Source organism: Xenopus laevis, chromosome 7S, assembly GCF_017654675.1.
Source record: "Xenopus laevis strain J_2021 chromosome 7S, Xenopus_laevis_v10.1, whole genome shotgun sequence".
In the NCBI taxonomy this organism is placed as follows: Eukaryota; Metazoa; Chordata; class Amphibia; order Anura; family Pipidae; genus Xenopus; species Xenopus laevis.
The window spans coordinates 1,614,281-1,639,389 of NC_054384.1; the positions used below are offsets into that span (position 1 = coordinate 1,614,281).

Sequence of the window (25,109 nt, forward strand, 5' to 3'; positions counted from 1 at the left end):
GGGGTGCACTGGGGGTTACAGTAAATAAGAGTAATAATCTGTTGTAATAATCCGTGAAAAGCAACATCATAACATAAAAAAGAGTCAAAGTCTAACCCGACTAAATGAAAATATTGTTATTATTGTTATAACTTTGGTGCATAACAAATAGCCTACACGGCATTAAGGAACTGGAAAAAGTACACAAATCAGCAACAAAATTAATAAAGAGGTGGATGATTCAATATCACTGGTATAATCTGTATTCAAACTGTGTGTCCTTTTATACTGTATACTTTCACCATGTTTGTAACAATGTAACCACTGGCTAAGCGATTGTGTTGATTCTTCTGGATATTGTGGTTTTTCGTTTGTGTTTGGTGCCGGATGGAAGAAACTTGATTTATAGGCATATGTCCCCTTTAATAAGATAAACACTCAGTGGTGACACAAAGCCTTGTGCTCAGGGCACAATTGTTTACATAACGCAGGTAAGGCAAAGGGCGCAGGGAGTAGCAGCAAAGGGGCATCAGATTTCTGAGAATAGGAAGGTGATTAGTGGCAGAGGCACCTCATAAACACCCTGTAAGTGCTTTACCTGAGCTGCACCCACCCACCCAGAGCCAGTGAGTCAGTGCTGTGCAATGTAGATACGGGCAGAAATGTACTCACACCCTCCCCGCTGCAGGGAAAGAGCTGCTTTCAGCACAAAATACTTCCTATCAGCTGCCCCATAACCTCAAATTATAGCCCCTGGGGGTATGTTGGGAAACTACAGGATAGCACCGGGTAATTAGGAACACTCAAACAGGGGACACAACTTGTAGTTCCACATTTAGTGGGACTGAGGGAGAGCAGAATATTAGGGGTGGTGTAAGAAGGTGACAGCACCCACAGGAAACCCACCCTCATATAAGCAGACAACATAAGCTCCCTGCAAATAGTGACCCGGACCTGGAGTGAAACCCGATTCCAGTCCAGCTTATCGGGGTGCTCTACTGAAGCTAAGGGTTTGTTACAGCTGCACCCAGAAGTGATCAGTCACAGTTTGTGTGCAGTCATCTTGCCAACTTAAATCTCCAGCACAGGCACCCGAAACTGGCATCAAGATCAGTGTCGGACTGGCCCACCGGGATACCAGGAAAACTCCCGGTGGGCCCAGGTGTCAGTGGCCCCTCTTGTCTCTAAACATATGGCCTATTTCATGGTCATTCTCTATTTCTTTATGGGGAAAAAATGCTTAATAATGGGAGAATATTGTAAGTATATATAAAAGACTAGGAAAATAAAGAGGTTGAGTGAGTTGAGGAGGAATAATAGTTTGGAAAGGTCTGTTGTCTAAGGTTTTCTGGCAGGCTCACGGTTTTAGGTTTTCTGGTGGGCCCAAGGTCTAAGGCTTTCTGGTGGGCCCCTGACATCCCAGTCAGACACTGATCGAGATCACTAGGGGCCTCAACAACGTTCAGCCCATTTTCCCCCAGCCCCCCATACCTATGCTCTGGGAACCCGGATTATAATAAACAGGGGTTCTTTGACAGGGCTGAGCGGGGGAAAGTTCTGGTAAATGTGAACGGAAAGAAAGGAGTTAAGGAAGAAGCAAAGTTAAAAAGAGGAGAAGAATAGAGAGGAGGCAGGAGCAGAGCCTACAGGCAAACATAGATTTTATTTACACCATGGCCTAAATTCATGGATGATAAAAGCAGGTGATTGCGGGATGACATTTGGCTTTGTTTATTCCAACGCAACCCATCAGCTCACTCAAAGGGGATCAATACGGAGAGATATTCGGATTCCACGGATCAAACAGAATACCTTTGTTCAGCCACTTGGGCATCCAGTCTTTGCAAACACAGAACAACAATCCCAGTTTATCGAGAGAAACGGAAAAAAAAAAATATCTGCACTTTTTTTCTGTTGTTTTTGTGTGCCGCGACTCCTGATTCCTGCCTATAATAATTCACTTGCACCATTAATCTCTGATTTTGTCAACGATAGGACGAGGGCGCCAGAAAACGTAGCCTCTTCTAAAAGTGCAGACGGACCCAATCGTTTGCGCCCCCAGCTGACAGTCTAAACAGCCTAAACAGCCAGGCAGATGCTGCTTTCTGTAGCAGTTGGCAAATGATATTAAAACCATTGGCAATGGGGAATAAATAGTAGATCAGAAAGTTTCTCGGAATCGTTTTGGTGACGACTTCAGCTGTATTAATACTATATACATTATACCAGTCTATGGAGCAGACTCTGCAAAGCCAGACACATCTTCCAGCAGGCACCAAGTCCCCTTTTATTAAAGATGCTGGGGAAAATAAGCATCACGCAAATTGTTTAAAAGAGAGTTGTACTTTATATTAGACTGTCCTTGGGGCAGGTCAAGGCTGAGCAGCCTGTGTTGGGCAACGCAGAGCAGCAAGTTCTGTCCATGGAAAAAGCAAACGGCATTCTTCTGCTGTTTGTGTGTATGCAGAATCCCTGCCATAAAGCGAGGCAAGGAGGGAGCTTTATATTTCTCTATTGTTTGTTGGGTAGTAAAGAGCCCCAGGAATGCCCACTCCATTCAGGAGCACAAAGTGACAATAACATTTTCCAGAAGGAAAGAAAATGGTTTACATTGTGTTACGTTGTTTCCAAGCCGAAGTAACCACTTTTGATTCCCAAATGAAAGTGCCCTGACTCGGTTGTTCTTTACTTCTGCCCCAGAGTGTGCCCCTCGCCATTCCTAACGAGTCTTAACCCTAAGGATTGGGAGGCGCAGATGAACAGGTTACTGAGGTTCGTAAGAGCTGCAGACAAAGAGCCGAGCGGGTTGAATTCACTGCAAAGCTTTTAGTAACTTGGAGACAAAGCGGCGTGTACTGTCGGCATCTGAATGGCCGAGTGCTGCTTTCAGCCCGTGGCTCCTGGTGAGCGGATGATCCCAGACTAGGAAAACAATGTTCTTGTTGCTTTTGTTTCTCCGGCCCCGAGGCTCAGACAAAAGGTGTTGGGGTCAAACAAAGTCTGAGGTTACAGAGTTTCCCCCTCGGAGGTGCTGGGGGTTTGTGCTTCTTTCGGAACAGCACCTGTTCCACCACAGAGTAGGCACAACTCACCAAATATTAGTTTATTTACCCCCTCTTGTAAAATATAAGGATATTATAAGTTACCGAGGAGTTTCATGACCATATATAAGTACGAGGCCGAAGGCCGAGTTATACAGGTCATGGAACTCCGAGGTAACTAATATCCTATTTTGCAACTGGGGGTACTTTATTTATTATAATACACAAGTATTAGTGAGTCATGTGACAGAAATGACATCAGAACTCACCGTTTATAACTGATGACATCACTAGTCACCGTTTATAAGGATATAATTTACAAGATATTCATAGCTTTTGTGTATTATATATACATCTCAGTCAAACTGGGGTACATCCCAAGACCTCAGACTTTAAAAAAGTTGACCCAACTTTCTGCTTCTACTAAGAGACCAACCAAGTTGCTGGAATACCGAACTGATTCCAAACCCTAATTTGCATCAACTGTAAACAGAATAATGCCACGTAAAGTTGTCCAGAATGTTAAAAGTCGAAAGGGCGCAACTTCAAAATGCAATGGATGCATTTTTAGGCCCTTTGGTGCAGCTTGCAATGATACCAACTGCCCTTCAGTGATGGAGACAACTGCATGTGTTTGTGTTGCCTCAATGTGAGAGAGATTTTAGGCCTTGCAGCTGTGAGTGTATCCGCATGGGATCGATGAGGCATGGGCATAACAGAGTAAGCAGACCTAGGGAGGTATAGGGGGCCCCATGAGGCCCAAATATGCTCAATTTCAACATCTATTATTAAAACAGGGCAACCTCTGGATATATTGGGGCCCTAAAATTAATTAGCTGTGGGGCCCGTTAACATCTAGTTTTGCCACTGATGAGAGGGCTCACAGAACATGCATTGCCCCATGGAAGGGAGGGCGTGTAGTTTCCACTCCATTGCACCGACAAGTGTCAAGTTGCTGAACCATACAGCTTGCAATTAAGTAGAGAGCTAAGAGTATATTTTAAGAACAGTTGTACTAACAATGAATATGGTACCTGAGGATGCTGGGAACTGTAGTTCAACCTTTCACATCCACCACAGACATAAGCTCCCTCAAGCAGCACCTCCTTACATGGATGGCTACTTTCTCAGTGCCACGTTGTACCAGTAATCTCTATTAACAACGCCATTCAACAAACTGATTAGAGTGAAAGTTTGCCGTTTTTGAACTTTTGTTGCAGAGAAAAATACTCCTTTTTTTTTTGTTTACTTTTTAATTTGGAAACGGCAATAATTGAAAACCCGCAACAAATGAAAGAAAGCAAGAATGACTGCGAAAATCCCACAGAGGGCCCCAACAGTCTCTGTGCTCCTCCCGTTGGACAGACCAGCTCCACAGCCGGACGGAAACGATGAAGAAACGGCAGTGAGTGGCCAGTTGTCCCAAGACATCAGCAAGCTTCTCACAGCACCCTGACTCCCTAAATACGTGTCTTAACAAGTTCCCTGTGACATTGTGCCATGTGTCACGTTGGTTGGGGCGGAAGTGTCCTCAGGGAGGGGGGACGGAGTAGGAGGGGCTGGGGTTTGTGCGTCTCCTTAAGGTGTGAAATTCCTAAAATGCCGGAGAGAAGCAGCAGAATATTGGTTCTGTGCAGACTATTCACGGACCTCACACAAGAGTTTATTTTAGACCTTCCCCAGCACCTGCTACAGAAGGGCATTTGTGCACGCTGAGTTATTGTAGCGTCGGCACAAATCCCCTTTAGTACCGACGCTACAATAAGCAGTTGAGCAGAGCTTGATTCTCCTGCTGCTTAAAAAGGGGTCATTTCTGAGCAAATTATTCTGAAGTTATTGAATTCGAGCAGCTTTGTGCCAACTACCGCTTAAACATAGGTGGCGCTGTTCTATTGCTGGATACAGTCATCTCTGAGCCCTAATTAAAAGAAACGACCCTACTGTGTGTGTGTGATAGGGGGAAAATGAACCACCCATGTTTGAGTGTAAATACATCTGTCATCATTTTGGGGATGGAACCACACACACACAGTATATTGGCACAGGAAGAGTTAACACTCCATAATGGAAGTGCTTTAGTGCAGGACGAGGTGCTAATGGGAATAAGATGCTGCGCAGCGGCGGCCGGAGGAGTTAAACAGTCGCAGAGTTTATGGAGAGGGTTATATTACAGCCTTGGCATTCCGCACACAACTATATAATTTTATTTGTTGCTATGGATAAGGCAGAACGACTGAGCCAGGAGCACTATGAGAATATTGGGGGAAAAGAGCAACGCTGTGCACTCACTGCCTCCCCATAACCCCTCCCAGGGGCACCAGACACTTTATGAGTCAGCTCCCCCCCCAAAACGCAAACAGGGTGCACTCACCCCCGGGACACAGGGGCGTCACCTTCAGGCAGCACAGCGGGTGGTCCCACCAAATATATATATTTATTGTGGGCAGATATTAAAGCAAGGCGACAATAATGGCTCAGGCTGGAATTAATATGGTTCATGTGCGGGTAATTAAATGCACATTTTGGGAATCCGAGTCTGCAGCAAAGCCTCCCTACACCGACTGCTGCTATACATGTATCATAGTGTTCAGTGAGGGGCACGTACTGAACAGTAGCCACTATTCCATGGGTAACGGGGCAGATTTACCCCCATACATAGAAGCTGGGCATTCAATAGATGCCTCAAATATGGTCTGACAAGTGTTGCCCCATTAGTGCTATTAATCTGGGCACAAGTTTCAAGGACTAAACTGCCCCATGGTTGTTAGGGTCACTGTCCCTAGCAACCAGTTACTGGTTTTAATGAAAGCCTGGAAGATAAAAAGGATGAGCCATCACTAGTGATGTCACAGCCATATTTTTATAAGCCTCTCTGAATAGTATCTACTCTCTTGTTAATATGGGGCCTTTGCCTAGAAAGCTTGTTTAGCCAGGGCCCACTTTACCTCTTGTACTGGTTATTCTTTAAATCTGTATGTTCTGTGCAAAGGCCCATTTATTGTGCTGTACAACGCTGCAGAATATGTTGGCTCTTTAGAAATACATGTAAATAATAAAAGTAACGCTTCAGTAGGTTGGCCTGGGAATGTTGAGACTGGTAGTTGTACATACTGGACACGCTGGCCTGAAGCACCAAAACTACCACTGAAGTGAAACTTGTGCAATTTATAAGGGCAATTGAACACTAATGGCAATAAAAGAGGGGGGGTTATGGCCTTTATATCATCTCTGCAAACACTTTGGAGCCCAATCACCAGACAAATAGGTTTAATTCCACGTAGTAGGTAACGTCAGGGGCTAAAGTACAAGCAAAATACTACTCCTCCTTCCTTATTACTGATACATATCAGATTTAATAGCCCTGATATCCCATAATCCCAGGGAATCCCAGAATTACCCCGGCACATGGATAAATTTCACTATAACATTTTAATGAACTGGAAACTATTTTATTGTAGCAACAAACACATTTGTGGGGCCCCAGTATTACATTTAAGTAGGATTGACCCACCGACAGCATTTCTGCTCTTGTTCAACTACAAGTGAAGGCCTCTCGCCACCTTGCTCTACTCTTAGAAATATATAGAAATAATGGGGTATAACAAGGTTACAGATATATAGAAACATTGGGGTGTCACCCTGCTATAGTTCCAGGGGTATCCAGGGTACAAATAAGCACTCACCCCAAATCTCCCCCTAACTGACCTTCAGACTGGGCCCCCTTAGCTCATAACAAGGTTACAGATATATAGAAACATTGGGGTGTCACCCTGCTATAGTTCCAGGGGTATCCAGGGTACAAATAAACACTCACCCCAAATCTCCCCCTAACTGACCTCCAGACTGGGCCCCCTTAGCTCATAACAAGGTTACAGATATTTAGAAACATTGGGGTAACAGTGACCCTGCTATAGTTCCAGGGGTACCCAGGGTACAAATAAGCACTCACCCCAAATCTCCCCCTAACTGACCTTCAGACTGGGCCCTCTTAGCTCATAACAAGGTTACAGATATATAGAAACATTGGGGTGTCACCCTGCTATAGTTCCAGGGGTACCCAGGGTACAAATAAGCACTCACCCCAAATCTCCCCCTAACTGACCTTCAGACTGGGCCCCCTTAGCTCATAACAAGGTTACAGATATATAGAAACATTGGGGTAACAGTCACCCTGCTATAGTTCCAGGGGTACCCAGGGTACAAATAAACACTCACCCCAAATCTCCCCCTAACTGACCTTCAGACTGGGCCCCTTAGCTCATAACAAGGTTACAGATATATAGAAACATTGGGGTGTCACCCTGCTATAGTTCCAGGGGTACCCAGGGTGCAAATAAGCACTCACCCCAAATTCCACACCTTTCCATCCACTTCTCTGAGTTTGCTCTTGGGGGTCAGAGCAACCATTTTGGTGCCGATATTACACACGGCACTTGGCCAGTTCAATACAAGCTGCACTGTGGGTTCCCACACAAGAAAGGTGCATTATTTGGCACTAGCGGCACTGACCACACATCTCACGCTGTTTCCAGCAAAGCTGCACAAAAGAATGTTTTCCCTGCAAAGTATTCGGGACAGTGGAATTAGGATAAGTGATTTTTGGAGCTAAACATAACTCCCTGCACCTGGGTTATATGTCCCCCCTGGGAGTAATTGTGGGATAAAGTAAGAATATAAATGGCCCAGCTGCGTGTAAATTTATTTCTTTCTTTACAAAAGCGTCATGCTAAAGTCATGTGCTGAGCTCGTTCCAAAGGTCTCCCCACTAACCAGCCGATTATATGTGACTCGCTGCTCACGGGCAAAAAACGCCACTAACACCTCCTTGTTACAAGTGACAAATGTCCTGCATTTCTTAATAGGCTTTAAGTTATGCGTATTTTCCTTTAAATCAGATGTACAGTATGGGTGTGGCTTATTGTGTCCACAGAACTTTGCTTACAAGGGGGTGTGGCAGGAAGTCTGTGACTCAAGCAGTGGGAGGGACTACAAAACTCTAATGGAAGCTTACAGGGGAGAGGAAGGAAGTCTGTAACTCAAGCAGTGGGAGGGACTAGATCACTCTGATGGAAGCTTACAGGGGAGTAACAGGAAGTCTGTAACTCAAGCAATGGGAGGGAGGGACTAGATGACTCTGATGGAAGCTTACCGGGGAGTAACAGGAAGTCTGTAACTCAAGCAGTGGGAGGGACTAGATGACTGATTGAAGCTTACAGGGAAGTAACAGGAAGTCTGTAACTCAAGCAGTGGGAGGGACTAGATGACTCTGATGGAAGCTTATAGCGGAGTAACAAGAAGTCTGTAACTCAAGCAGTGGGAGGAGGGAAGGTCAGAGATTATTTAGTAAATAATAAATCTACATTTCTGCAGTCTAAAAGATTTGATATGTAAATATTTCATTTTGTTCAAACACAGTGAAAAAAACTCTCGTTTTGCTTTGAGAAGCCGGGGTAACTTCTTCTTTTGACTGTGAAACCCTATTTATAATATCCTTCCTAAATCTAGTGCAATTACCAACATATAATAACCCTATTTGTCTGCACCGATCTCTAAACATAGCTGTGCATGTGCATTTTGCCACTTTGAGCGAGTAAACGACTGCTCCCTCGTCGGGCCCTGCATTCCCAGAGCCAGAGTTCAGTGGGAAACGCTGGGGAATGAGCCCCTTTCACAGGCCGGGGAACCGCAGGCTTCTCATGTCAGCAATTAAATGTGAATGGACACCTGTTGTGCTCAGTGTTTCTCCACCAACACATTCAGCACAGCCATAAAGCAAATGTCACGGATAATTAAAAGAACATTTCACGGATGGAGAAGGGGGAAAAGTCCCCCACTGGGCCTGAAAATATGACCCTGTGTCTACATTTGTATTTGTTTAAAATGAATTGACACAGTGGGACCCTGGGATGCTATGGGAAGGCAACATTCTGCCGTTCGGCTGGTGCAAAAACTACAACTCCCAGCTATCCCTCTCTCACAAGCTTGCAAAGCTGACACCTTGCTCCTAAATGTACCTGGATGCTGCATGGCATCACAGAAACCAGTGCAGTCTGCTGCAGGCATCTAAATAAAGTTTTGTGAGTAGCGTTCTACTATTTGTAACACTGCAGTAAGGCAAGGCCTCAGCTGGGTACAGAAAAGAATACAACTAGAGGTTAAATATCGGTGGGCTCCCTTCTCCAAAGGAATAAAATGTGTTTATCTGATTTTTATTATCACACAAATAAGGGGCCGGTATACCAATAGTTAAATGTATTTATATTAGTGATGCACCGAATCCAGGATTTGGTTCGGGATTCGGCCAACATTTTTCAGCAGGATTCGGATTCGGCCGAATCCTTGTGCCTGGCCGAACCGAATCCTAATTTGCATATGCAAATTGTGGGGAGGGTGGGATTTCACATGACTTTTTGTTATAAAACAAGGAAGTAAACCAATTTTTTTCCACTTTTTCCTTTCCCGACCCTAATTTGCATATGCAAATTAGGATTGTGAGCATCCCTAATTTTATATATATATATATATATATATATATATATACTTAACAAGGTAGCCCCAGCACTCTCAATATATAACCCCCTGAAAAAATATTCTTGCACAACTGAACTGTAACTTTCTTAAAAAAGACACTTTTAGTTACAAAGTTTGTACAAAGGCTGCGTAAGCTGACGCGCCCCGTCAAGGCAATGTCCATGCGTCAGTCCTATCCTACGTGAAAAAGTGAAGAAAGTTACAGTTCAGTTGTGCAAGAATATTAAGAATATTAATATCAAGAGTGCTGGGGCTACCTTGTTTAGTATGTAAATCAAGCCTTGCCCACGTGCACCCAATAAGAAAGGTGAGGAGCGGCATTTCAGCTTGTTTGTTTAAGAATTATATATAAATATATCTCTGCCGATGAACTAAGGCAATTAGAATGCACCGTCTACAGCTGGAGACAATTAATCAATAACGCTTGGCGGTTTGCGTTTTGGATGCGTCTGTCACTTCCCAAAGCCAAATAAGTTTTTTTCCTTCCTTCGGAACATTCACTATTCTGTAACCCTTCCGACACCACCTACTAACTGTGGCAGAAACGCCCCGGCACTGACAGAAGTGAAATGAGCCGCCTATGGAATCTGTGCACCCAAGGGACATATTACACTGCGGGTGCTGCCATACAGGCTACAGATCTTCTATCCCTACACCCAAAGTGGCAAGTCCCACCCTCCCCCAAGCAAAAGCACTTAATGAAAATGATATTTGAACAGTCGCCGGTGCACTTTAATCTCCCTGACTTTCCTGTGTCAGTTTGTTTTGTGTTTTTTATTAGTTCTCAGTAATTACAGGCTCAACATTAGGCAAAGTTCTGTGGGGGAGGATTCATGGATGCCATGGGCCCAATCATCCAAAAGCTCCAAAGCCTGAAAATAATATGGATAATGCAAATATATATAGAAAATGCAAATATTATAATTAACAGAATACATTAATAACAAATATCTTAAAGCACCAACATATTCCACGGCAATTGATATCCTTATCATTTACAGTAGGGGGTACATTATCCCTTATAATACATGAGTGATACTCAGAGTTCCCTGTATAACTCAGCCTGCAGCCTTGTGCCTTTATATGGTCACAGAACAACCCCTCAGTCACTTCTAATATCCTTATCATTTACAGTAGGGGGTACATTATCCCTTATAATACATGAGTGATACTCAGAGTTCCCTGTATAACTCAGCCTGCAGCCTTGTGCCTTTATATGGTCACAGAACAACCTCTCAGTGACTTCTAATATCCTTATCATTTACAGTAGGGGGTACATTATCCCTTATAATACATGAGTGATACTCAGAGTTCCCTGTATAACTCAGCCTGCAGCCTTGTGCCTTTATATGGTCACAGAACAACCCCTCAGTGACTTCTAATATCCTTATCATTTACAGTAGGGGGTCCATTATCCCTTATAATACATGAGTGATACTCAGAGTTCCCTGTATAACTCAGCCTGCAGCCTTGTGCCTTTATATGGTCACAGAACAACCCCTCAGTGACTTCTAATATCCTTATCATTTACAGTAGGGGGTACATTATCCCTTATAATACATGAGTGATACTCAGAGTTCCCTGTATAACTCAGCCTGCAGCCTTGTGTCTTTATATGGTCACAGAACAACCCCTCAGTGACTTCTAATATCCTTATCATTTACAGTAGGGGGTACATTATCCCTTATAATAATATGAGTGATACTCAGAGTTCCCTGTATAACTCAGCCTGTAGCCTTGTGCCTTTATATGGTCACAGAACAACCCCTCAGTGACTTCTAATATCCTTATTATTTACAGTAGGGGGTACATTATTCGCTATATAATACATTTAACTTGCACACACATGTCCCCAATACTAGTAAGGCCATACAACATGTTTCTCAGCAGCCAAGAAGGTTACAATTTCCTCCATTCTAAAAGCTCTGGGACCATGTGTCATCCATCATTCCCTGCTGTGCCCCCAGCTGCCATTGCTACTGTAGAACTGAGCCCCTCTACAATGTAGTCATTGACGTTTCGGAAATACAATATCCACTTGTTAAAGAGTTAAAGCTTCTATAAAATTCTCAAGTGTCCCAAAAACCAGTCCATTACTGTGTTTATAGAGCAAAGTGGGAGGTGCCATAAGTATTCCCCGCACCCTACCCAGGGACAGTGGTGCAGCATAAGCAAGAGGCCCGTGTTAGTGACACTAGGGGTGCTGTTGTTATAGCAAATTCCTGCACTGCCCAATCTGATATAATCAATGACACGGATTATTTTTGAAACAAAGTAGCAGAATCCAGCTGACCTGGGGGAGAACTTCTTTCTGCTACTTTGTTTCAGAGGCAGAACCAGCTGTTGCATTATCTCAGGCCAGAAAGCAAGTTAACAGCAGAATAGTGCGAGTCCATGTGTCCTTGCTCAGCCTCAGGTTTCTTGTGTGTGTTTAGCAAATGGTAATTATTAACCCCGTGCAGCAGGAAAGGAAGCCAAGTCCCAAGTATTTCCGCTGGAGCTACAGGTGGGACCCATCGGGGAGACCGGCTCTCAGCTGCTCAAACCAGGTGCCTGTTTTATGGAGTCATAAAAAGGACTGAATTAAACATATTTCATCCCCACGGCAACAGTGTCCATTGTTGCGGCAGTTATCACGCGCCTATAAATCCAACAACAAATACGGGTGGCTGCAAGGCTCAATTTCAGAATTTTACCTGTAAAAAAAAAACGGCCCTCGTGGGGCCCCTATACCCGGCAGGGTCTGCTTCCTCTATAGTTTCACCCCTGCTTTTTAGGTTTTTTATCTATGCCCCGACCCTTTAGTTCACTGATACTGTATCAATACTCTTACTGATAACATTTCTATTGGCACTGCCCAGCCTTGTAGAGAAAAAATGAGACAATGTAAGGGGAAGCTCACTTAAAATTAACTTAAATATCAAGAATCAGAATTCTAAAGCCATTTTCTTCATTTTTTTTAATGTTTGTGTCTTTTTAAAATATTCGAATTTTTTATTCAGCAGCCAGCGTCACCACCATAAGGGTCAGGACACACAGGCAGATTCGGGGAGATTAGTCGCCCAGCGACAAATCTACTCTTTTCTTCAGGGCGACTAATCTCCCCGAACTGTAAATCGGCGGCAGGATGACACTCAGATCGATTCGTTTTCTGAAGTCGTCCGAAGTTTCTCCTGAGGCAATTTCGGGCGACTTCAGAGAGCGAATCGCTCCAAGTGCCATCCGGCCGCCGATTTACATTTTAGCCGGCAGGGAAGTAGTTTGGGGAGATTAGTCGCCCCGAAGAGGAGGAAATTTGTCGGTTGGCGACTAATCTCCCCGAATCTGCCTGTGTGTCCTGACCCTTACTGGTGGTGACACTGGCTGCTGAATAAAAAATGTTAATATTTTAAAAAGAGAAAAACATTCCCCCGCCCCCCCAAAGCCCCAAAGGACGACCCCTTGACCACCCACAATATTTTGTGTCTCTTGGGCCCCTGTCTGTCATGAAGCCCCTGTCTGGAGTACCCCCGATGATGCTCTGTCTGCAGCTCTCATACTCGCTGAACTGCCTTATAGAAAATTAAGATTAGCAATAAAAATAAGAACAAATTTAACTTTATGTGTTTTTCTTTGTTTTTTGTTGCTGGGGTCAGTGACCCAGGCAACCAGATAGCATTTTCAGTTTCAAGTTAGATACAGGCAGCGAACTATATAAAAAGCAGATAAATAATGAATTGCTTTATGGCAGAGAGGCTAGTTAGGCCCAGGCTACGTTTTATTCCTCATCTTTCTATTTAGGCCTCTCCTGTTCATATTCAAGTCTCTTATTCGAATCAATGCATGGTTGCTAGGGTAGTTTGCATCCTAGAAACCAGATGACTGAAACTGGAGAGCTGCTGAATAAAAAGCTGAAAAAAACACAAATAATAAAAAATGAATTGCAAATTGCCTCGGATTATCACTCTCCATATCATACTAACAGTTAATTTAAAGTTGAACAACCCCTTTAAATCAAGTATGGTGGAAGTTGGATTCGACTCATGCTGCAGGCTGCACTGATTTCTGCACAGACATGAAGACTAGTTAGTCATAAGCCAACTATATCAGCCAGTGAGGTATTGGTATTGATGGACTGCAAGAGGCAGTGATGGGATCTGCTGGTGTCAAACAACTCCCAGCACTCCTCTGCAGCCTTATAGAGAGAATGCTGGGAGATGTAGTTCCACGGGAGCAGTTAGCACGCACTTTGTACTCAGTACAAGGGTTTGACCCATCACAGAACTTTATTCAACAGCTAAATATTCTGTCTCATTAAGGCCAATGTTGTTGAATTAATCAGCCATCATTAATTCATCCGTATCCACGGCGATATTATGCATGATTAATTCATGTGTATTGATGTGGGCACCGAACATTCCACGCACATTCCACTGCTCCCCCCTTTGTATGACAGTCGCCAATAATCCACTGCCCCCCACCCCGTCCCACAGGCACCCCTCCTATTCCCAATCACCCACAAATCTGGGACCCAAAACCAACCCAAATACGAGGGAACAATATGATGTCATAATTGGTTGATCCCCTCAGTAAATATTTATGGCGTCCTTGTATTCCGTGCGTTGTGCGTCCTCGCCGTGCATCTGCAACTCATTGACATTACAGTCTCCCACATGTTGGGAGCGGCCTCCAATCCGTTTGAATCATTTCACAAATATTCCACTGATTTACCGTCTCAATTCCACAACTGAAAGCTGCAAAACGGAGCAACGCGGTTTCAGATGCAGAACAATTCCTCGTGGCCTATGGGCCATTATAGAGTAATTAAATGGTATCAAGGCAATTATTTCCTTATGGCAAATTACACATGTGAATTCAGCTCCCGCAAATGTGGTGCTAGACTCCATGTCAGGACACAGGCGGGACTCTACGGTTTTCTTGTTATATGGAGCATATTCTCCTAAATGCATTTTACAGCCAGAGAAGAAGGAACCTCCAGGGCCACAATCACCATGTACGGGGCCCCATACTACTAAGCTACCAAGTCCCTCCCCCACAGAACCTCTAGCCTGAATCTTATACACATCTCATACACAGAAACCTGAGTCAATTCCATTTGCATGTTCATCCCTATATACCCCCTTACCTTCCCACAGACTATTATCCACTGTTACTATAGGCACCATCTCTCCCTACTATACCTGCTATCTCACAGTCACACTCCCTTCCCAGAGACTATTATCCACTGTTACTATAGACACCATCTCTCCCTACTATACCTGCTATCCCACAGTCACACTCCCTTCCCAGAGACTATTATCCACTATTACTATAGGCACCATCTCTCCCTACTATACCTGCTATCCCACAGTCACACTCCCTTCCCAGAGACTATTATCCCACTGTTACTATAGGCACCATCTCTCCCTACTATACCTGCTATCCCACAGTCACACTCCCTTCCCAGAGACTATTATCCCACTGTTACTATAGGCACCATCTCTCCCTACTATACCTGCTATCCCACAGTCACACTCCCTTCCCAGAGACTATTATCCACTGTTACTATAGACACATCTCTCCCTACTATACCTGCTATCCCACAGTCACACTCCCTTCCCAGACACTATTATCCACTGTTACTATAGACACATCTCTCCCTACTATACCTGCTATCCCACAGTCACACTCCCTTCCCAGAGACTATTATCCACTGTTACTATAGGCACCATCTCTCCCTACTATACCTGCTATCCCACAGTCACACTCCCTTCCCAGACACTATTATCCACTGTTACTATAGACACATCTCTCCCTACTATACCTGCTATCCCACAGTCACACTCCCTTCCCAGAGACTATTATCCACTGTTACTATAGACACCATCTCTCCCTACTATACCTGCTATCCCACAGTCACACTCCCTTCCCAGAGACTATTATCCACTGTTACTATAGACACCATCTCTCCCTACTATACCTGCTATCCCACAGTCACACTCCCTTCCCAGAGACTATTATTACTTATATTTCTATTCAGGCCTCTCCTGCCCATCCTGCAGTCTCACACTCACTCGACAACCTGATAGCTGCTGATATTCCTAACTGGAATTAAATATATTAAATAATTCAAAAGCCACAAAAAAAATTGCAGCCGAAGTGCAAATTGTCTAAAAATCTCACTATCTGCACCATAACTAAAAGTGGATTGCCCCTACTCAGTCCCAGCCGCACAGTCTATGGCGAAATTCACAGATTATTATTATTGTTATTTTCCTGCTCCTGCTCCCCAATAATGTACCATGTTTTGTAGGAAAAAGCCTTTGCAATTCAAGTTTTTGTGCGCTCCCCTGCCCATAACTCCCGACAGCTGGGGACGGGGCCCTTGGTCATTCAATAGAAGAATTTGCAGCTGTCAGTTGCCTCTGTTTTGTTTTATCAGTCCCTAATGTGATTGTGTGGCTGCAACAGGCCAGAGCCCATCGCTCACTTTACAGCTTTGAGGTATTGGTAGAAGGGGTGCACTGCAGAGCTATTTATATGGGCTGGAGAGCAGGGGCCACAGCCCCCCCCCAGGCTTACTCTGTATTAGGGCCCAAATAAACTAGGTATCAGGGAAACATGGCTACAAGTGTGGAACGGCCCTGTAGTAAGGGACAAGGGTGCCAGGAGGGGTTGTAACTATGGGGCAGTGAGATCTTTAGTAGATTTTTAGCTGGTGATCAGTAGATCTCAAGACATTGTCAATGAAAAGCTTGTCTAAATCACCTCCTATTTCATGATTTTTATTCAGATATTTATTAGGCTACATAAGAAATAGTTAAATATAGCAATATACCTTTTCCCATAAATCAATATTTAGGTAATATCATATCATAATGGGACATCATCATTTAAAGTAGAACCCGCATTAGTAAAGTACAGGCACTCCTGGTGTATAGTAATGGTAGATAATTGTGGCAATGGTTTCTGAGAGCTGCAGTTTAATAACATCCCTACTTGGCCACAGAGCTCACAGCAGTCCCACTCCCCTACTTTCATTGCTCACAGTGCCGGTTAAGAAACAGAGCAGAGAAAATAATGGGTTTCATGGAAACGTCCCTCCCATCCATTCACAATGTGCTGCAGTGTAACAAAGTGTCATTCAGCATGGCAGCTCCCTGTATTGTTTCACAGCCCCAGTGTAACCCAAGACCCGACAGATTTTTTTTTTCTGCCATACTGAGCCACAAATCGCTGTGTTTATCTGAAACCAAATCGCACTCATGAAATCACTGTGGGAACGGACACAACCTTCCCCCTTCGTTTTCTTTCCCAGGGCTGCGCTCACTTGGGTTGGAAAGGGTTACAAAAATATTTATATGGGGTTTCTCAGGCACACGGGACTCCCAGCCTCCACTTCAGCAAGTAACTGCCTGGATATTAGATGGCTAGCTCTAATGGTGAATTCAAGGGGAATAATGATTGTATTAGGCCCTCCCCTATTCATACTTCAGTCTGGTTACTAAGGTAAATAAGCTCTAGCAACAACATAGTTATTTCAATTCAAACTGTAGTGACTACAAGAAATGCAGAAAACCATAGCGACCAATTGCAAACTGCCTGTTTTTCTTGGTGCAATTCCTTCCGCAACTCCCAGCAAGCTTTAAATCCCCGACAACCAACAACAGCAGCTTCTCTTGCGGAGTGAAATGACTTGGAGCAGAAATAGTTGTGCAACAATAACAAACGATTATTTGCACCTTCCCTGCACTTTATATAAACATCTCTTTCCTCCGGGGCCTGAACAGGAAAATGAGCTTTACAGCAGGGAGAGGGCACAATGTGGGTTCATCCGACTCCCATTGCACTCTAATTCCAAGCCGCCCAATCCCACTTTCACTGTAAGTGATTCAATGTAATACAGGTATGGGACACAGAATGCTCGGGGACCTGGGCTTTTCTGGATAATGGATCTTTCCTTCATTTGGATTTTAATGCCTTAAATCTACTAGAAAATCATGTAAACATGAAATAAACCCAATAGGTTGGTTTTGCTTCCAATAAGGATTAATTATATCTGAGTTGGGATCAAGTACAAGCTACTGTTTTATCATTACAGGTATGGGACCTGTTATCCAGAATGCTCGGGACCTGGGGTTTTCCGGATAATGGATCTTTCTATAATTTGGATCTTCATACCTTAAGTCTATTAGAAAATCGTATAAACATGAAATAAACCCAATAGTCTGGTTTTGCCTCCAATAAGGATTAATTATATCTTAGTTGGGATCAAGTACAAGCGACTGTTTTATTATTACACAGAAAAGGGAAATCATTTGTAAAAATTTGGATTATTTGATGATAATAATTGAGTCTATGGGAGACGGCCTTTCCCTAATTCAGAGCTTTCTTTTTACTTGTATCTATGTTTTACCCCCAAAAGGGCTAAAAATGCTTTCTGTCTCACCTGAAACACTGACCCACCCAATCGTTGGCACTGCCAGGGGACTACCAAATACACAGGCTCATTGACAAGACCCTCGACCAATCTAAAGAGACCACTGCCGTAACCAAATTAGCCCCATGTCAGAGACCCTGCACAGATTAACACAATGGAGAGCTCTCTAGTACCGCATGGGTTAAATCCACAACAAAGTCATAGCCTCCCCGATCCCTGCAATGCCTGATCTGTGCAGCTTTGAGTCCAGTATCAGTTCCACTACCTGACACTGTTGCATTTATTAAAGAAAAACTATGCAAATAAATGCCATAAAAAATTTAAAAAAAAATCATATATTGATTTTATTAGAAGGCAAATTGCAGCGGTGTAAGGGTGTTGCCTTATTTCTGGCTGGGGAAACCATGGGGTCAGCAGACACCTGTGTCGTTCCTCTCTGATAAATGTGAAATTATTCCCCAATTAAATTGTAATGATGTGTGTAATTGCTATAATGTTACCTTGGCTGGGGGGGTTGCAATTTCACACACATTTAAAAATGTTTAAAAAACACTTGGTCATAAAAGCCTGGGGCTAAAGGGTTAAACTGGCAAACAAACAATAAAAAATGAATCGTTCCCCTGCTGAGCTGTCACGGGGGGGCCTTTATGGAGTTAACAATCGCCTTCTTTTGTTTTCGTGTTTTTTTTTTATTTTTTATTTGAATGAAAGGGAAACTTAACCCTGATGCACGGGGCTTGACGGCTGACAAACACAGCTGAAAATGACTCATTCTCACCTAAAATATCCCCTCCGAATGTCTCCGGCCATTCCTATAAACAAAGGAATTAATTCCAGTGCCACAAAATAAATAGAGAGCTCAGTTTCCCCCGTGCCCACGCCGGGGTTCCATCCACACGAGAAAAAGATACAACAATAAAGCCACGCGGGGAGATGAGTGATATTAGAGTCTGCCTGCCCCCCGAATCTGCTCCTTAGTTACCCCAAATCAACAGCACCCACAAATATTCTGCCACGTACAGAATGAAATCTCCCAGGCTGCTGCCCGTCTCTTACAATTTAGGCAAATATCCCACCACAATATATAATTCATGACAGTCTCACTGATATACAATAATTCCCCATTTTGCTCACAAAACAAAGAAGGGGGGAAAGAATCGATTCTTGTCAAAGTGTCATGCCAACCCGCTAACAAAAATTCTACAATATTATTCTCAGAATAAAAAAAAATTAGCAAAATGTATAAATATCTTATTTCACGGATAATACGGGAAGTCTGGAAATGTTACACACATTGCTTTATTTCTTTTATATATAACATATATTATTATATATATATATTGTATTATACAGTGTATATATATAGCGTATTTGTGTTTATTAATAAAACTGCAGATTTTCTGTATTTGTTTATAAATATTTATACAAATTCATATTGTATACAGTTATATAGTATACAGAGTGATACACATATATAGGTATATATATATATATATATGTATACACTAAATTGTGTTTATAAATACACACACATCAAATCTATACAAATACAGAAAAAAAAATAATTACACACAGCACATATTAAGATATATAAACATATGTGTGTGTATAAATATTTATGTTATTATATAATATTATATAATACATATACCTGTACATATGGACAGGCACAATTGATACATTAAAGAAATGTTACAATTGAGGAAACGAGTAGAATAATTAAAAGATATTTAGGGAGGGTGATTGTATTATTGGGACAGTTTTGCTACACAAAGTGACAGCAGTAAATTCTTATTGGGGTCCTTATTGGGTCTCTCGTTTCCCAAGGAAGCGTCAGAGGAAGTGACTGATACATTGTATCCACTGGGCACAGTTATTGACACATTCCCAACACAACGATGTTGATAAAAGTGATAAAACAAGAAATGTTTTGTAACACAGGCAGAAGGGCTCGCAGACGTCGCTCACATGCCCAGGGTTAATACTATAGAAGTATTTTCTTGCGGCGAGTTAATGTACAGAACAATTGGCACAGAATAAAGAGTATCACAGTGGAATCATTGTTTGCTCTTCCCTAAACAGCTGCCTCTTACTCAGCGCTGACTTTCTGGGGGATGAAAGGGGGTTTCAGCCAGTCGTCCCCTCTAGTGACCCCAGGGTTTGAGGTAAAAGCAGGGCTCCTAACTCCCTGTCTGGTGGGTTTAATGCCCCCCAAGCTTATTTTGCGTAAAGCTGATGAAGGCAAAACGTCAGGGGTGGAAAGCAGATCTGTGCCAATTCCCCTCGGCTGAGGCAGGTCAGTGAGACTTCAGGAATGTCAGCCGAGTAAAAATACCGGGATTTTCCCAAGGGTCACAGTGTGGCCGACTGATGAGAACAGGGATTTCAGCAAGTGCCAGTGTTTCTATAGACATTTCCACATAGAGAATAAACTGCCACACAAATACACACGAGGGTTGTGTTGTGTCGCACAGGAAGGACAAAACCAACACACACACCAATTTCAAGATAAAAACACAAAATCCTACAAACTCAGAGATTCCAGCAATTGTCCTGGTGACACAACCCGGGGACGGTATTTTTTATTTTTGTTTACTTTGAACGAGAGTATGAAATTTGTCAACTTTCTTCCCGCACTATAACGGGGTCTTGTAAAATCAAGTCAGTCGCCTGAGGCCCCCACCGTACCCCAAACCCGCCAATGAATTCCAACAGCTTCAGACTCGGATGAATTGGGAATAACAGGGAATTTAGACATTTTATACAAAAAAGAGGGGGAGACTCGGGGTAAAAAAAAGGATTTGGGTTTTTTTTTTGGAACCACAGAAATCACCAGCGATTAAATAAAATTGGAACAACTTGGCTTTAGCTTAGGAAATGCAATGAAAGTAGAAATGAATAAGCACTTCAGTCCCAACCAGCTGCCGTGTCGCAAATATAACGTCCCACGGGCTCTTTGTGCCCTGAAGTGCTGCCGTGTTCCTTCTGTGTGTATATATATATATATAGTTATATCAAGTACAGTTATATATTATATATACACACACACAATATAGTCATATATATATACACAGGTCATAATGCAGTTATTATTCAGCTATACACAGATTATGCACCCATTTACGCAGTAATGCATGCACATTATATATACATGTAAATACATGCACCTTATATATACCTATATACTGTATATATATAGTTATATCAAGTACAGTTATATATTATTTACACACACAATTCATATTTATATATACACAGGTCATAATGCAGTTATTATTCAGCTATATACAGATTCTGTGCATAGTAACTCAGTAATGCATGCACATTATATATACATGTGGAACACAGCATGCGCCTTATATATATATACACCCATATATATATATATATATAGAGAGAGAGAGAGAGAGAGATACACATAGGAAAGTGATATGCAATAATAATAAAAGGGTCAATCCAAAGGGGGACAGGGGCAGAAGCCAGTGAATGGATATGGTTAAAGGCAAGAAAAATAATCCTTATACTCTGATGACCCCAACCCCCCCCCCAAACACACACACATTGCCCTTAGGCTTTAAGGGATTGTGGGAGTTGTAGTACAACTTCAGCTTCAAGTTGAAGATCAATGTGAAAAAATAAAATGGATTTTCTTATGGAAAGAAGAAACAGACTGATACTAAAAGCAGTAATAATGTGGGCAGTGAGGGAGTAACAGTGGCGTGGAATGGAAAGGGTGTAATTAGTGGAGAAATTAGAAAAAGATTTGAGATGACAAGCAGAGTATTAATACAATAATAAAGGAAGGTACAGTGGGAGGAGAGTATCAGAGTTATAATGAAGAAGATAAGAAATGAGAGGAGAGAGTGCAGGGCAGAAAGCATGTAATATATAGAGTATTCTGAGTATTTGTACAATTGAGGAAGACAGAGAGTATTTATTCAGTAAAAGGGCAGGTAGAAATAATAGTAATAATATTAGTAATACAATGGCTGACACTGTATTGAGGAAAGAGAGTTTCTTTCAAATACCAGAATGGTGATTTATGGGGAGTATTGGTGAAAAAGGAAAGATTCAATGTTATGATATTATTAGAACAGGGAGTATTGGGGCAGAGTATTAGAGTGAGTAATAGAGTAATAGAAAGACAAGGAGAAGGGCAGAGTAGTATCAGTGAGATTGCTACTAGTGGGGCAGGAGTGTGGCTACAAGGCCAGGGAGAGGCAACTAATGAGTAATACTGGGGGTCAGTGCAGAGATAGAAGTGAAGCCGCGCAGGTAGAGAGAGTGGGCGGAGTTTCTGGTCCCTCCCCGGAGGAGCCGCTTACCTGTCGCGCAGTGGGAGAGAGGGATCCGTTGGGCAGGTAGGGGCTGGTCAGGTCGGGGATCATGATGAAGGGGTAACCCCCATATGTCGGGCCCTTAAATAACCCTCCGTCAGGTCTTTTAGCAGCTAAACACGGGGGAGGGGAGAGAGAGAAACGTTTTAGTAGAAAGTCCAAGAGACTGGGCCCGACCCCAGATCCCCCGACCCGCTCACACTCACCGTCCTCCAGGCTGTCCCGACTCTTGTCCCGGAAACTCTCCGACCTGGGAGGGGGTCGCCGCTCCGCCTGGGACGGGACAAAGACACGTGTTACCCCCCCATAAAGTGTCTCCCCCAAATGCCCCCAACATCCCCTCCCCCCACACTGCACCCCCTTCTCTCTAAATATTCACTCTGCCCCCCCCGCACTCACCTCGGAGTCGGACGAGCTGTGGGGGGTCTCGGACTCATTGACCAGAGAAGACTTGACGTCCGCCAGGTCCCGCTCGGCCGAACTGATCGGACAGATCTTCTCGTCTTGTTCCCCCTCGTCCTTAAACGAAATCATCTCGTCATTCGCCCCCAGATCGTCCCCCCCACCGCCATTCAACTGCGGCATCTCTGCCCCCCCGCGACTCCCGGCAGCAACTCCCGGCAACAACTCCCTGCAGCAACTCCCGGCCCGAGATCCGCGACTGAATCAACTTTCCCTTCCGCCCCGGCCGCTCGTGCAGATGTGGGGGGGGTCCCCCTTGTTTGTGCTGCTGGGGGGGAGGGGACAGGGGGGGCTGCTTGTTGCCGAGAGTCCAGTTAGGGGCCCCCGCCTCCTCCTCCTCCGGCTCCTCAGTCTCCGAATTGAAGAAGAAGAAGAAAAAGGCAAAAATGAGCGAAGAAGTGTCAGCCCCCCAAGTCCGAGTCGTGAGGCAGCAGCAGCCCCCCAATAAGTGGCGAGAGAGAGAGAGACACACAGAGGCCACTTGTGACTCACACTCGCCCCAATTCTCACTCACAGCAACTTCCACTGAGAAGCTTTTCACTTCAAACGCGCCTGTGATTGACAACTGCACGGGGGGCGGAGCTGCACAGGGGGAGGAGTCCGGCTTATTGGCATGGGAAGGAGGGAAACGGTAATGACATGCGCAGGGGCGGGGCCACACTGCTGACGTTGCATCAATAAATAGCAGCAAAAAAATGATTCTTCTTGGGAAGAGAGAGAGAGAGAGAGAGAGAGAAAGAGAAAAAGTGTTGGGGTGGGGGGAAAAGTGAAAGATTGGGACTGGGGGGAGAGAGGGAGGGAGAGGCTACAGCTGGGGGACCAACAGCAACACAAAGACACAAGTGCACTTTACTGAGTGAGGAAAGAAGGAAGGGGAGGGACCAAGAGACAGGGAGGAGGGGCAACACAGGGAAGTACTGAACTCTATGTGGGACTGGGGAGGAGGAGGAGGAGGAAGGATCACATCATGGGAAAAGCACAAAGTCTCCAGCTTGTCACTGGCACAGAAACTCTGTCTTATTACTTCTCTCTCTCTGTCTCTTATACACTCATTGTCTCACACTCTCTCTCTCTTATACACTCACACTCTGTGTCTCTTGTACTCACACTCACACACACTCACACACACACACACACTTGTGCCTTTCAGCAACACTCCGGTGCCACAGTAAAGTTTTACAGCACAAGACACAAAGCAGAAAACAAGAGCCAATCAGCATTTCTGCCCCTAAGGCTCAGTCTCCGGCTCTTCCCCTTCATTGAGATCATTCCTTTCCCGTAAAACTCACAGCATTTTGCAAGAATTAGTAATAAAAGCTGCAACTTCAACACAATCCCTTCATATTGTCTGACATTCGCTCTGTGTGTGACAGTGACAACCACCCGGGGAGGGGGTCAGGCTGGGGGGGGTCACACGCAGGGAACAAGTGAGTGTAACATCTAAACTTTCCCTTTTATTCCTTTTCATGGTTTTTTCTCTCATTTCCCACATAAAAACGAGGGTCCTTGGAGAAGCCGAGTGGCGCTAAAACAATGGGCGAGGGACACACTTGAACTTAAAGCGATTCACACGCGCACAATTCAACCTCATTTCCACTAGAGAGACGGGGGCAAAGTGCGCTGAAAAGACTCATAGAAATCCCCCCCTTATGTAAAGGAACAATTGTGCCGAGGAATATTAGAGACGGAGGGAGAGGCAATGGGAGAGAAATATCTCTGATTATTCCCCAGGAACATTCTTTGTGCAGCAGGTTCTTTGCTTGTACTTGTAACTGTGTTTGATGTATTTAACCTTGTGATAATTACTTGGGTTCAATAAGCAAAACAAGATGCCTGGAAAGCTCAATGGATGGGGGGCTCAGTTTATGCCGTGGGTAAAAAAGGGGAACAGGGGTCATGTTGTCAAGGTGAAGTTCAATGAAAAAATGAGCTTTGGATAAAAATGTAGAATAAGAAAAACAAATCTAAGTGGCCAGTGGTCTCTTTGTTCTGTAATCTCTGGTTGCCGGGGTCAGTGACCCCGCACAGGTTCATTATCAGACTGTAACATTCTCATTATCAGGAACCTTGTACAGTGATGGGTGCACAAGGAATCCCTGTGGATTCCGATGTTCACCAATGCCCTTTTGGGACCCCGGGCTTTCTGCTGCAGAAACGAGTGTTTATATAGAAAAAGTCCAAAAACGATGTACCGGCAGGATAAGACAAAACGTGGTCGAAAATCAGGCGATGGGTCAAGGCAGGCGGCAGGAATCGGAGTCAAGAGTCAGGCAGAAGTCAAAAACTAATGATTCGGCAGGATCAGTAAACTGAAGCCAGCTTGGGCACTTCCAAAATGGA

General features: G+C 43.9%; 1 protein-coding gene across 37 annotated transcripts in view; it reads right to left on the reverse strand.

Moving 5' to 3' along the window:
• The window catches only part of LOC108697306 (transcription factor 7-like 2), a 137,279-nt gene extending 113,873 nt beyond the window's left edge, over positions 1-23,406 (reverse strand). For 5 of the 37 annotated variants that reach the window (XM_041570780.1, XM_041570767.1, XM_041570771.1 and 2 more), the window contains exons 1-3: positions 22,707-23,367; positions 22,514-22,580; positions 22,296-22,420 (exon numbers count right to left, since the gene is read on the reverse strand). In XM_041570780.1, the coding sequence (XP_041426714.1) occupies positions 22,296-22,420; positions 22,514-22,580; positions 22,707-22,892 (378 nt within the window). In that variant the 5' untranslated portion in view covers positions 22,893-23,367. Of the gene's footprint in view, positions 1-22,295; positions 22,421-22,513; positions 22,581-22,706 lie in introns of all 37 variants that reach the window. The other 32 variants (XM_041570768.1, XM_041570777.1, XM_041570770.1 and 29 more) reach the window with 19 other exon arrangements.
• Between the last annotated feature and the right edge of the window lie 1,703 nt (positions 23,407-25,109).